General features: G+C 44.2%; 1 protein-coding gene across 2 annotated transcripts in view; it reads right to left on the minus strand.

The window, feature by feature from the left end:
- Window positions 1-12,655, minus strand: part of LOC121841456 (importin subunit alpha-7-like) — a 31,993-nt gene extending 19,338 nt beyond the window's left edge. For both annotated transcript variants that reach the window (XR_006080477.1, XM_042309846.1), the window contains exons 1-5: window positions 12,534-12,655; window positions 2,673-2,806; window positions 1,320-1,515; window positions 898-992; window positions 552-683 (exon numbers count right to left, since the gene is read on the minus strand). Coding sequence is in view for 1 of the 2 variants with exons in the window: in XM_042309846.1 (XP_042165780.1) it covers window positions 552-683; window positions 898-992; window positions 1,320-1,515; window positions 2,673-2,806; window positions 12,534-12,537 (561 nt within the window). In the remaining variant the exon portion in view is untranslated. The remainder of the gene's footprint in view (window positions 1-551; window positions 684-897; window positions 993-1,319; window positions 1,516-2,672; window positions 2,807-12,533) is intronic.
- Between the last annotated feature and the right edge of the window lie 2,042 nt (window positions 12,656-14,697).

The following is a 14,697-nucleotide window of genomic DNA, read 5'->3' on the forward strand; positions in this document are numbered from 1 at the left end:
AGAGGGAGAGAGGGAGAGAGAGAGGGAGAGAGAGAGGGAGAGAGAAGGAGAGAGAGAGGGAGAGAGAAGGAGAGAGAGAGGGAGAGAGAAGGAGAGAGAGAGGGAGAGGAGAGAAGAGGAGAGAGAAGGAGAGAGGAGAGAGAAGGAGAGAGAAGGAGAGAAGGAGAGAGGAGAGAGGAGAGAGAAGGAGAGAGAAGGAGAGAAGGAGAGAGGAGAGAGGGAGAGAGAAGGAGAGAAGGAGAGAGAGAGAGAGGAGAGAGAAGGAGAGAGGAGAGAAGGAGAGAGGAGAGAAGGAGAGAGGAGAGAGAAGGAGAGAGGAGAGAGAAGGAGAGAGGAGAGAGAAGGAGAGAGAAGGAGAGAAGGAGAGAAGGAGAGAGAAGGAGAGAAGGAGAGAGGAGAGAAGGAGAGAGGAGAGAAGGAGAGAAGGAGAGAGAAGGAGAGTAGAGAGAAGGTTCTGATCGTACCAACACCACAGCTAGGTATAAATTATAGACGGTCTTGTAATAAAACAACTCCATGACTGTTTGTATGAACACGGGGTCAGCCTTTACCTGTTCCTGAACATCTTCAAAGTCCGAGTTGAGTAGTTCTATAAAGATGGGGACTGCTCCTGCCTCGATTACTATGTTAGTCTGCATGGATGTACCTGATGCTATGTTGGTCAGGGCCCAGGCTGCCTCAAACTACACACACACACAGACACACACACACAGGTATTGTGTAATAAAACTTGACGACATAAATGTTATTGTAGACAGCAATAATTCACAACAATATCCACAATGTATTAGTAGTAAATGAAAAGCCTGACCATCCTCTTAAGTTTCTAGTATTTGTCTGGGTTAACTTTTCAATTTTACCAATACAAACTGTTTCCTAATATTTCCAAGGTCTCACCTGTAATGTGCAGTTGACGCTCATCTTGAGGAACTCTACAAACCTCTCTACAATGCCTGGGGTGTTGATGACCTCGTCAATAGGTGGATTGGGTTCTGGAACACATCAGACAGAATATAAGAGTAATGATGTAACAATTAGCACCATGGACTCAACCTTTACCACCCTAGAGGGAGGTAGCCGAATCAGCAGAGTTAGTGCTGGGCTTGGAGCAGGAGGGACAACAGCCCGAGAGTCGTCGTCCGTCCGCCCCCCCAGGAGGGACAACAGCCAGATGCCCGCCCGCCCGCCCCTCCAGGAGGGACAACAGCCCCCCTCCAGGAGGGACAACAGCCCGGGGTCCCTTGGACAAGGAGTGAAGGGCACGGCTATACACAGGGACGACAGAATATCCTGGTGATATTCACTGAACAGCCTGGTACCTTTGGACAGTAGTTTCCTGAATGTCTGTGTGGTGGTGAGTTGGAGCTCTGGGTCCTCTGAGAAGAGCATTTCCACCAGGCGTCTCGTTAGGACACCTTCCTCTGTGGCTGTGGAGTCCACATACGAGTCGACCAGTGGACTCTCAAACATGACTCCCTCCTCGTTCAACATATCAACGTTTCTCCTCTTGAACAGCTGCCAAATACAGGAGAGCAACAGCAGATCAGTTTCTCTGTGTGTGTGTGTGTGTGTGTGTGTGTGTGTGTGTGTTCTGCCTGTGGAAGTGGATGTGTCTGTGTCTGTGTGGTGTTATGTGTGTGTCTGTGTGGTTGTCTGTGTCTGTGTGTGTGTGTGTGTGTGTCTGTGTCTGTGTGTCTGTGTGTGTGTCTGTGTGTGTGTGTATCTGTGTGTGTGTGTCTGTGTGTGTATTCTGCCTAGGAAGAGGATAGTAAACTGTGGTAGGTGTTATACAGGTGGGTTAGATTCTGTACCTCTCCTGTTTAGACACTAGCAGTGGACTAGGTGTTGTCGGCTAGGTGTTGTCGGCTAGGTGTTGTCGGCTAGGTGTTGTCGGCTAGGTGTTGTCGGCTAGGTGTTGTCGGCTAGGTGTTGTCGGCTAGGTGTTAGCTTTTGAAAATGCCCAAAGAGCATTTAACATGATTTAAAGCTGGTTCTAAATTCGGGTAAAACAAACTGCATGGTATTTTCAAATGCCAGGCATGTTACTAATCATGTCATTGCTACATTGGCTGGACATACTACATACTCTTGGAAAAGAGATGTTATCTCAACAAGAAAAACCTGTATAAATAAAGGTTTAAAAAATGTTTTTTAAAAGGTGTTATACAGGTGGGTTAGGTTCTGTACCTCTCCTGTTTAGACACTAGCAGTGAGTTAGGTGCTCTAGGCTAGGTGCTCTAGCTAGGCGCTCTAGGCTAGGCGCTCTAGGCTAGGCCTAGGTGCCTAGGCTAGGTGCTCTAGGCGCTCTAGGCCAGGCGCTCTAGGCCAGGCGCTCTAGGCCAGGTTCTCTAGGCCAGGTGCTAGGGCCAGTGCTAGGCTAGGTGCTCTAGGGGTGGGTTAGGTTCTGTACATCTCCTGGTGCAGTGAGCCAGGCCAGGCTGCTCTAGGCCAGGTGCCCTAGGCCAGGTGCTCTTGGCTAGGTGCTCTAGGCTAGGCGCTCAGGCGCCCAGGCCAGGCGCCCAGGCCAGGCGCCCAGGCCAGGCCAGGTGCTCTAGGCCAGGTGCTCTAGGTGCCAGGCCAGGCGCTCTAGGCCAGGCCAGCTCTCCAGGTGCTCTAGGCTAGGTGCTCTAGGTGCTCTAGGTGCTCTAGGCTACCAGCTCTAGGATGTGTACCTGTTGTTCTCGTTTCTGCTTCCTCAGCTGGACACCCTCCTCCTCTCTCCTGCGTCTCATCTCCTCCACATTCAGGGCTTTGTTCTTGTAGCTGTTCATCCTGTGGTTATCCTTCGCTGGACTGGCTGACGGCTCTGAAGCGCGCACACACACACACACACACACACACACACACACGTTAGATCATCTTTATAACAATAAGTCCAACTAATCCGATCTTAAGGAGATAACTTTTTTATTTTTATTTGACAAAGTTTATCATAGAACGGTTAGGCCTTTAACAAAATGAAGTCTAGCAACAGTCGTCAGGAAAAACACTGAGAAGTAACACATTTCCCAAGGAACTACACTCTTCCACAGGAAGTCTATTGTGTGTGTCTCAGATCCCAGAGTATAGACTTGGTGAGGTCACGGGGGGTTTATGTGAGCCCAGTATAAACAATCTCCTGGAAACAGAGCACGGCCACATGGGTAAAATTACACTGGAGTATGTGATGAGTCCACACTCACACACCAGATATGCAAATAGAGACTTACATATAGCCCAAGTGAACTTCTCTCTGACTTGTAATAAACCAAACACACACACAGTGGAAACACACAGACAACACTGCCCCACAGACACAGGGATGCAGCCCACAGACAGAGCTCTATTCTCCAGCATTCAGCTGGCAGACAAAAACATTGATTCAGGAGAGTTAATTGCTGAGTTAGCAGGAAGTGCCTGATCAGCCAGCCGACTGACCACTGTGCAAACTGCCCCAACTCAGCATTTGTGCAGTCATGGTACCAGACTGGTCACCAGAAGCAGCCAGACTGGTCACCAGAAGCAGCCAGACTGGTCACCAGAAGCAGCCAGACTGGTCACCAGAAGCAGCCAGACTGGTCACCAGACGCAGCCAGACTGGTCACCAGACGCAGCCAGACTGGTCACCAGACGCAGCCAGACTGGTCACCAGACGCAGCCAGACTGGTCACCAGACGCAGCCAGACTGGTCACCAGACGCAGCCAGACTGGGAACCAGACGCAGCCAGACTGGGAACCAGACGCAGCCAGACTGGGAACCAGACCCGTTACCAGAAGCAACCAGACTGGACACCAGACCCGTTACCAGAAGCAACCAGACCAGTTACCAGAAGCAGCCAGACTGGACACCAGACCAGTTACCAGAAGCAACCAGACCAGTTACCAGAAGCAACCAGACCAGACCAGAAGCAACCAGACCAGTTACCAGAAGCAAGACTGGAACCAGACCAGTTACCAGAAGCAACCAGACCAGTTACCAGAAGCAACCAGACCAGTTACCAGAAGCAGCCAGACCAGTTACCAGAAGCAGCCAGACCAGTTACCAGAAGCAGCCAGACCAGTTACCAGAAGCAGCCAGACCAGTTACCAGAAGCAACCAGACCAGTTACCAGAAGCAGCCAGACCAGTTACCACAGCCAGACCAGTTACCAGAAGCAGCCAGACCAGTGGAAGCAGCCAGACCAGTTACCAGAAGCAGCCAGACCAGTTACCAGAAGCAGCCAGACTGGACACCAGACCAGTTACCAGAAGCAGCCAGACTGGACACCAGACCAGTTACCAGAAGCAGCCAGACCAGTTACCAGAAGCAGCCAGACTGGAAGCAGCCAGACCAGTTACCAGAAGCAGCCAGACTGGACACCAGACCAGTTACCAGAAGCAGCCAGACCAGTTACCAGAAGCAGCCAGACCAGTTACCAGAAGCAGCCAGACCAGTTACCAGAAGCCAGCTGGACACCAGACAAGTTACGAAGCAGCCAGACTGGACCAGACCAGTTACCAGAAGCAGCCAGACCAGTTACCAGAAGCAGCCAGACTGGACACCAGACCAGACCAGAAGCAGCCAGACTGGACACAGACCAGCACCAGAAGCAGCCAGACCAGTTACCAGAAGCAGCCAGACTGGACACCAGACCAGTTACCAGAAGCAGCCAGACTGGACGCCAGACTCGTTACCAGAAGCAGCACAAGAGCAAAAATGTTTAACATGAAGCGGTATATAGTCTTCACAATCTGGCATTCTGTCTGCAAGCCACACCCACCACCACAGGGGATGGGATAACGTTCACGATCTGGCATTCTGTCTGCAAGCCACACCCACCACCACAGGGGATGGGATAACGTTCACGATCCGGCATTCTGTCTGCAAGCCACACCCACCACCACAGGGGATGGGATAACATTCACGATCTGGCATTCTGTCTGCAAGCCACACCCACCACCACAGGGGATGGGATAACATTCACAATCTTAAAAATACATGTTTCGTTCAAATCAGAATAGTTTTTAGCCCACACAGAGGCCTGCTGTAATGATTTGTGTGCTGCTGCCTCACCCCAAGGCCCAAGACAGTATTGGGGGGTGGGGGTGGGGGGGATCGTGATGTGTCCAGATGGTTCCATGCATTCATGCCCGCCCACAGGTTGTGGATGGGGAAGCCTCGACTTTAAAAAATATATACTTCTGTGTATTGATTTTAAGAAAGGCATTGATGTTTATGGTTAGGTACACGTTGGAGCAACGATACGCAACGCATCGATTATATGCAACACAGGACACGCTAGATAAACTAGTAATATCATCAACCATGTGTCGTTAACTAGTGATTATGATTGATTGTTTTTTATAAGATAAGTTTAATGCTAGCTAGCAACTTAGCTGTTATTGTGTGTGTTATTTGAGAAATTGACTTGTATTATGCAATATAGTTATTGCGTAACAGGCAGTCTCCTCGTGGAGTGCAATGTAATCAGGTGGTTAGAGCGTTGGACTAGTTAACCGGAAGGTTGCAAGATTGAATCCCTGAGTCGACAAGGTACAAATCTGTCGTTCTGCCCCTGAACGAGGCAGTTAACCCACCTTTCCTAGGCCGTCATTGAAAATAAGAATGTGTTCTGAACTGACTTGCCTGGTTAAATAAAGATTAAATAGTGTACAAATAAATAAAATGTGTAAATAAAATATATATACAGATTTCCGATTGTTAATGAAACTTGAAATCAGCCATAATTAAATCGGCCATTCCGATGAATCAGTCAACCTCTATGTGAGATCATTATAAAACTAAATTAAGACATTGTGCCGTCTCCCCGGCAAGCTCGGGGACATTGTGCTAATCAAAAATGTATACTAAACAAAAAATAAACAATTTCAATGATTTTACTGAGTTAAAGTCCATACGAGGAAAAATCAGTCAATGGAAATAAATTCACTAGACCCTAATCTACGGATATCACAACTGGGAATACAGACATGCATCTGTTGCTCACAGACACCTTTAAAAAGAAGTAGGGGTGTGGATCAGAAAACCAGTCGGTATCTGGTGTGTATCCGGTATCCGCTCCCTTAAAAGTAGAGACACCTGTGGCATTGTGTAGTGTGACAAAACTGCACATTTTAGAGAGGCCTTTTATTGTTCCCAGCACGAGGTGTACCTGTGTAATAATCATGCTGTTTAATCAGTTTCTTGATATGCCACACCTGTCAGGTGGATTGATTATCTGGGAAAAGGAGAAATGCTCACGAACAGGAATGTAAACAAAGTTCTGCCCAAATAAGCTTTTTGTGCGTATGGAACATTTGAGATATTTTATTTCAGATCAAGAAACCAACACTTTACATTCATGTTCAGTGTATGTTAAACAAAATTGATGATGTCTCCCCAACAGCACCCTGGAGAGGCGAGCTGGGAAAGGACAAACTAAATAAATATTTAGTTTTATTTAGGGAAGCATCAGCGCTCACCTATATAGCCCTAATGCCACTGGGTGAGAGAAGTTACTGTTTTTGGGCGGAATAACGTGAGATCTTATCTTGTTGGAGCTGCGTCTTGTTCAACATCTCGGAAAAAGCTGTCCTCGTCAAAACTGATGCTGTAGGCTGGTGCCTAATCCTGCCTAACGGACGGGCCGGCCGTGGGACCTATTCATAGAATTATATTTAGAATCAATATTAATTCATCATAAATGTTTTTCCAATTTTGATCATGTTTGTAGGCGGCTGCCTAATCCTGCTTAATTAAGGATCCAACCCTTTTTCCCCCCAATTCTCACCTAAAATAACATACCCAAATCTAACTGTCTGTCGCTCAGGACCTGAAGCAAGGATATGTATATTATTGGTACCATTTGAAAAGGAAACACTGAAGTTTGTGGAAATGTGAAATGAATGTAGGAGAATATAACACAGATATGGTAGAAGATAAAACATGGGTTTCTTGTATTGTTTTGTACCATCATCTTTGAAATGCAAGAGAAAGAACAATGTATTATTCCAGGCCAGGCGAAATTTCGATTTTGACCACTAGATGGCAGCGGTGCATGGGCCAAATTTTAGACTAGTTCAACTGTCCCGCAGGGGGGGGACCGATCCCTTAGAGGCTAACCACATTGGCTGCTATCAATCCATGGTTTTTGATTCATTTTGAAAGATACTATCCTTATCACATCATCTATGCATTTTTTAAAAAAATGTATGAATCCGGTGACTGAGTCGGTGTATTCATTGATTATCTCCAGAGGCAACCACGAACATACTCCAGTCAGAGGAAAGGTGAGCAACTGCTGCACCATCGAGAGCGTCCTGACCGATTGCATCACTGCCTCGTACAGGAATTGCTCCGCCCACAACCGCAAAGCCCTCCAAGCAGGTGGTGAAGACAGCCCAGTACATCACCGGGGCCGCATTCACACACATCCAGGGCATCTACTTGAAAACGGTACCTGAGAAAGTCCTGCGGTACCATCAAGCACCCCACACATTAGAGCAGGAAATTGCCAGGGAACATACAATGCGATATTATCACGATACGTAGGTGCCAATATGATTTGTATGGCGATTCTCACAATTCCAAATGTATTGTGATTCAATACTGCGATTTATATTGCAATTTGATGTTCCAAACATATTTCTCATCATATGTCCGCTGCAGAGGGACAAGAGAGAGCCATGAGAAAAACAGTTTTGATCAGTCATGGAAATAAAAAGTACTGAAAACAAATTGGCTCCATAAAATACTGGAGTTTGTGCAGGTACAGCCAACTACCTCAGAAAAGTTGTGATATTGTAAAAAAAGAATATTGTGCCCCCCCCAAATCACTAGCACACACCACAGCCATGAGCTGTTCACTCCCTTGCAGTCAGCCCGACGGTATCAGAGCACGAGGTCTGTTACCAACAGCCTCAGACACAGTTTCTATCTACCAGCCATCAGACTGTTGAACACTTGAACTGACCACCTGCAGTGACTCTCTGAACTTAACCTTTCGCAACTTAGCACACACAAAACAGTACATATATCCACACCCACACAGACAAAACAGTAGATACAGTGGGGAGAACAAGTATTTGATAACCTGCAAATTCGGCAGTGTTTCTTACTTACAAAGCATGTAGAGGTCTGTAATTATCATACAGACCTCTACATGCTTACCAAATATTAAGTTCTGCTTTTCCGATGTATCAAATACTTATGTCATGCAATAAAATGCTAATTAATTACTTAAAAATCAGACGTGATTTTCTGGATTTTTGTTTTAGATTCAGTCTCTCACAGTTGAAGTGTACCTATGATAAAAATTACAGACCTCTACATGCTTTGTAAGTAGGAAAACCTGCAAAATCAGCAGTGTATCAAATACTTGTTCTCCCCACTGTATATCCACACCCACATAGACAAAACAGTACATATATCCACACCCACATCACAACTGATGCTACCAGACTCGTTTATTATTGCTAATATTGCACAATTTAAACACTTGTCCCCCCAAATCCCCTCCCCTTGATACATCCTTGATACATGTGTAAATATTACACTATAAATTGTGCCTTCCTGTATTATAGTTATGCTTAAAAAAAAATATATATATATATATATATTCTATTCTACTAGGACATTTACTTTGTTCTTATTCAGATATTTTATCATTTAGTGTTGTTGCATTGTCAAGAGAGAACCAGCAAGTAATGCATTTCATCGGACGGTGAATACAATGTACTAGAGGTCGACCGATTAATTAGGAACGATTTCAAGTTTTCATAACAATCGGAAATCGGTATTTTTGGGCCAATTATTTTTTGTTTTTGTTTGTTTTTATACACCTTTATTTAACGAGGCAAGTCAGTTCAGAACACATTCTTATTTACAATAACGGCCTAGGAATGGTGGGTTAACTGCCTTGTTCAGGGGCAGAACGACAGATTTTTACCTTGTCAGCTCGGGGGATTCAATCTTGCAACCTTACGGTTAAGTCCAACGCTCTAACCACCTGATTACATTGCACTCCACGAGACTGCCTGTTATGTGAATGCAGTAAGAAGCCAAGGTAAGTTGCTAGCTAGCATTAAACTTATCTTATAAAAAACAATCAATCAATCATAATCACTAGTTAACTACACATGGTTGATGATATTACTAGTTTATCTATAGTCAATGAACTAATCACTGATCATAATCTTGATGTGATTGGCCTGACTGAAACATGGCTTAAGGTGTCCTCGGATGGGGCCACAGTGTCTCCTGACCCCTCCTGTCTCAGCCTCCAGTATTTATGCTGCAGTAGTTTATGTGTCGGGGGGCTAGGGTCAGTTTGTTATATCTGGAGTACTTCTCCTGTCCTATTCGGTGTCCTGTGTGAATTAAAGTGTGCTCTCTCTAATTCTCTCTCTCGGAGGACCTGAGCCCTAGGACCATGCCTCAGGACTACCTGACATGATGACTCCTTGCTGTCCCCAGTCCACCTGGCCGTGCTGCTGCTCCAGTTTCAACTGTTCTGCCTTATTATTATTGGACCATGCGGGTCATTTATGAACATTTGAACATCTTGGCCATGTTCTGTTATAATCTCCACAATCTCCACACAGCCAGAAGAGGACTGGCCACCCCACATAGCCTGGTTCCTCTCTAGGTTTCTTCCTAGGTTTTGGCCTTTCTAGGGAGTTTTTCCTAGCCACCGTGCTTCTACACCTGCATTGCTTGCTGTTTGGGGTTTTAGGCTGGGTTTCCGTACAGCACTTTGAGATATCAGCTGATGTACGAAGGGCTATATAAATAAATTTGATTTGATCTAGTGTGTCCTGCGTTGCATATAATCGATGCGGTGCGCATTCGCGAAAAAAGATTGTCGTTGCTCCACAAGCGTTGCACGACTGTACCTAACCATAAACATCAATGCCTTTCTTAAAATCAACACACAGAAGTATATATTTTTAAACCTGCATATTTAGCTCAAATAAATCCAGGTTAGCAGGCAATATTAACCAGGTAAAATTGTGTCACTTCTCTTGCGTTCATTGCACGCAGAGTCAGGGTATATGCAACAGTTTGGGCCGCCTGGCTCGTTGCGAACTAATTTGCAGGAATTTTACGTAATTATGACATAACATTGAAGGTTGGAATTTTAGACTTATGGATGCCACCCGTTAGATAAAATAAGGAACTGTTCCGAATTTCACTGAAAGAATAAACGTTTTGTTTTCGAGATGATAGTTTCTGGATTCGACCATATTAATGACCAAAGGCTCGTATTTGTGTGTTATGTTATAATTAAATCTATGATTTGATAAAGCAGTCTGACTGAGCGGAGGTAGGCAGCAGCAGGCTCGTAAGCATTCATTCAAACAGCACTTTTGTGCGTTTGCCAGCAGCTGTTTATGACTTTAAGCCTATCAACTCCCGAGATTAGGCTGGTGTAACCGATGTGAAATGGCTAGCTAGTTAGCGGGGTGAGTGCTAATAGCGTTTCAAACGTCACTCGCTCTGAGATTTGGAGTAGTTGTTCCCCTTGCTCCGCAAGGGCTGTGGCTTTTGTGGAGCGATGGGTAACGATGCTTCGAGGCTGGCTGTTGTCGTTGTGTTCCTGGTTCGAGCCCAGGTAGAGGCGAGGAGAGGGACGGAAGCTATACTGTTACACTGGCAATACTATAGTGCACATAAGAACATCCAATAGTCAAAGGTGTATGAAATACAAATGGTATAGAGAGAAAGTCCTATAATAACCAGCTTTCATATGTTCTGAGCCAGGAACTTAAACGTTAGCTTTTTTTACATGGCACATATTGCACTTTTACTTTCTTCTCCAACACTTTGCTTTTGCATTATTTAAACCAAATTGAACATGTTTCATTATTTATTTGAGGCTAAATTGATTTGATTGATGCATTATATTAAGTTGAAATAAAAGTGTTCATTCAGTATTGTTTTAATTATCATTAATACAAATAAATAAATTAATTCACTTTTTTTTTTAAATGACCGATTACTCTGCTTTTTTGGTCCCCCAATAATCGGTACCGGCATTGAAAAGTCATAAATCGGTCGACCTCTACCATGTACATATGATTAATACAACTTGAACTCTTGAAACACACACAGCACAGAGGGCGATTGGCATGTTGATGTTGCTCAGTGAGTACAAACTAGTTTGACCAGAGGAGAAGTGAGCCACTCAACACAAGGGCAACTGTCTGATAACGACATGATAGATTCATCATGCATGAGCTAACTACTTTTAAAAGTGCAGAGAGTGAGAAAGGAGGAACAAGTGAAGGACAGTTAGATATGTGGAGAACACTACTAGTCAGTGGTCAGAGGGAAACACTACTAGTCAGTGGTCAGAGGGAAACACTACTAGTCAGTGGTCAGAGGGAAACACTACTAGTCAGTGGTCAGAAGGAAACACTACTAGTCAGTGGTCAGAGGGAAACACTACTAGTCAGTGGTCAGAGGGAAACACTACTAGTCAGTGGTCAGAGGGAAACACTACTAGTCAGTGGTCAGAAGGAAAGGTGGAGAGAGAAGCAGCAAGTGAGAAGGTGGTCAGATATGTTGAGGACAAAGAGAACCTGAAAAAAGTGATGATACTCATTTGGCTAGGTGATAATGTTCGTTCTCTCTACTGGACACACACACACACACTTCCAGTGTTTTCTATCAGTGCCCCTCTCTCCCCTCAAACTAAAAGTAAACTGACACCTCCCTGCCTAGATAGTTGAGACATCTCTATTACACTATCAATAGAAATTCAGCCATTTTCCACGTGTCTTGAGTTTGACATGTGGCTAACATCGAGTTCAAAATAAAACATACTGGAAATAACTTCTGGCTAGCTAGCGGTCTTGAGCAGCAGTCATCACTTGGGTCACAGTCTTGTGACAAATGTGACAATGCATTAAATTCAGTGGCGTATGATAGCTAGCGAGCAAGCTAAGTTAGTTCAGTTATGAACCTTGTGGTAGCAACGTTTGAGTATATGTAGCTAGCTAGATAGCCAACTAGTTAACGTCACGATAGTTAACGTTAGCTTGTCAACAAACAAAAAAAATAACGTAGGTGTGGCCCACCCTAGTTAACTCAGAGTCAATATAAACGTACCAGTGGTATGGCTGGTTGCTAACTTCAGTACCTAGTTAAATTGACAGTTAACTAGCTAACCACCTGCGTACTAGTTAGCTTCCATGCTAACGTTACCTTCTAACACACAGCAAAACGCTTATTACTAGCTAACAGACGATGCATGTAACGTTAGCTGTTGAAATGGCTAAATTAGTTTATAACGCTGTATCTTAACGTTACTTTGTTGAAGGAACCGTCGTCTAGAACAACATTTTACCAGGAAATGTGGCCAATTTGTATATATATATTATATATGGATATTATATTTGTATATATTTGTATATGGATATTATAAACAATATTTTTTGTTTGCTAGCTACGTCGACTAGGGAGTTCACTTAGCTAATTTAGCTAGCAGGGATTTGACAAGAATGGATCCAAACGCTCGTTATTCTCTCGCCCCGTGTGGCACACGGTCTAGAAACACAAGATCGTAACTTACCCATTTTTTTTTTTTTTAATCTCAAATGACAGATACTTCGTGTGTTGTTTAGAAATAAACAGTAAATCCTCTTTCTCGCTTGGCTTTCCAGAATCTGCTCTTCACAGACGATATGTCGTCATGAGAAATACGGAGGGCGAGAGATGACAAATTTAATCCCACTTTTTCCCACGGACGCTAGGGGGCGCGAATACGAAACCTCTGTTCATTTAAATAATTATAATAATAATAATAATACATTATTGTAACTGACATTTTCTGGAGAACCCATGTAAAAAATCTCCCCACTACCTGGCAGCAGCTCCATATCACATTTATATTTGGTTTGTGAATATGTGTATGTGTCTGTCTCAATATCACATATAGGTTGAATGTAAAGATGGTTCTGTCTTCCTAATTGGATTTAAGTCCCCAGATTCTCCTCTCACTGTACACCCCCCCCACACACACACACACACACACACAGCAGAGGGAACACCCCCCATCCACATCGATGGAACAGTAGTGGAGAGGGTAGCAGGTTTTAAGTTCCTCGGCATACACATCACAGACAAACTGAATTGGTCCACTCACACAGACAGCATCGTGAGGAAGGCGCAGCAGCGCCTCTTCAACCTCAGGAGGCTGAAGAAATTCGGCTTGTCACCAAAAGCACTCACAAACTTCTACAGATGCACAATCGAGATGTATCACCGCCTGGTATCTGTCCCTCAACCGTAAGGCTCTCCAGAGGATAGTGAGGTCTGCACAACGCATCACCGGGGCAAACTACCTGCCCTCCAGGACACCTACACCACCCGATGCTACAGGAAGGCCATAAAGATCATCAAGGACATCAACCACCCGAGCCACTGCCTGTTCACCCCGCTGTCATCCAGAAGGCGAGGTCAGTACAGGTGCATCAAAGCTGGGACCGAGAGACTGAAAAAACAGCTTCTATCTCAAGGCCATCAGACTGTTAAACAGCCACCACTAACATTGAGTGGCTACTGCCAACACACTGTCAATGACACTGACTCTACTCCAGCCACTTTAATAATGGGAATTGATGGGAAATTATGTAAATATATCACTAGCCACTTTAAACAATGCTACCTTATATAATGTTACTTACCCTACATTATTCATCTCATATGCATACGTAGATAATGTACTCTATATCATCGACTGCATCCTTATGTAAACATGTATCACTAGCCACTTTAACTAGGCCACTTGGTTTACATACTCATCTCATATGTATATACTGTACTCGATATCATCTACTGTATCTTATGCTGCTCTGTACCATCACTCATTCATATATCCTTATGTACATATTCTTTATCCCCTTACACTGTGTATAAGACAGTAGTTTTTTGGAATTGTTAGTTAGATTACTTGTTCGTTATTACTGCATTGTCGGAACTAGAAGCACAAGCATTTCGCTACACTCGCATTAACATCTGCTAACCATGTGTATGTGACAAATAACATTTGATTTGATTTGATTTGACACACACACGCACAAAGACTAGTGGAGAAAGGACACTGTCAGACTGACAGAAAGAGGATGGAAAGAGAGATTAAAGTCTGTGGGGAGTTTTTGCCTGTGACTGGGTCTTATCTCCCGTACCTCCCTCAACAGCCCCTGTTAGACCAGTGAAACAGACAGAATCGAGAGGAGGAAGAAGAAGAAGAGAAGAAGAAGAAGAGAGAATAGAGAAGAAGAAGAAGAAGAAGAAGAAGAGAGAATAGAGAAGAAGAAGAGAGAATAGAGAAGAAGAAGAAGAAGAAGAAGACAGAATAGAGAAGAAGAAGAGAAATAGAGAAGAAGAAGAAGAGAATAAAGAAGAAGAAGAATAAAAAGAAAGAAGAAGAAGAAAGAAGAAGAAGAGAATAAAGAAGAAGAAGAAGAGAGAGAATAGAAGAAGAAGAAGAAGAAGAAGAAGAAGAAGAAAGAAGAAGAAATGGATGAAATTTGATGAGAGGGAAGAGACATGATTACAGACACCTGTCTGTCTTTCGACACTATATAAACGAGTCATCCGCAGTGTTTGTGATTATACCCTGATGAAGACAGCTTGGCTGTCAAAACGTTGGATATTACATTTTTGCATCTGAGCTCCTAGAGTGTGCGGCTCTCCTTTATTTTCAAGTTTTCTACTCCGCTAGCCTGCATCTC

The sequence above is a fragment of the Oncorhynchus tshawytscha genome, linkage group LG31, assembly GCF_018296145.1.
Source record: "Oncorhynchus tshawytscha isolate Ot180627B linkage group LG31, Otsh_v2.0, whole genome shotgun sequence".
Taxonomy (NCBI): Eukaryota; Metazoa; Chordata; class Actinopteri; order Salmoniformes; family Salmonidae; genus Oncorhynchus; species Oncorhynchus tshawytscha.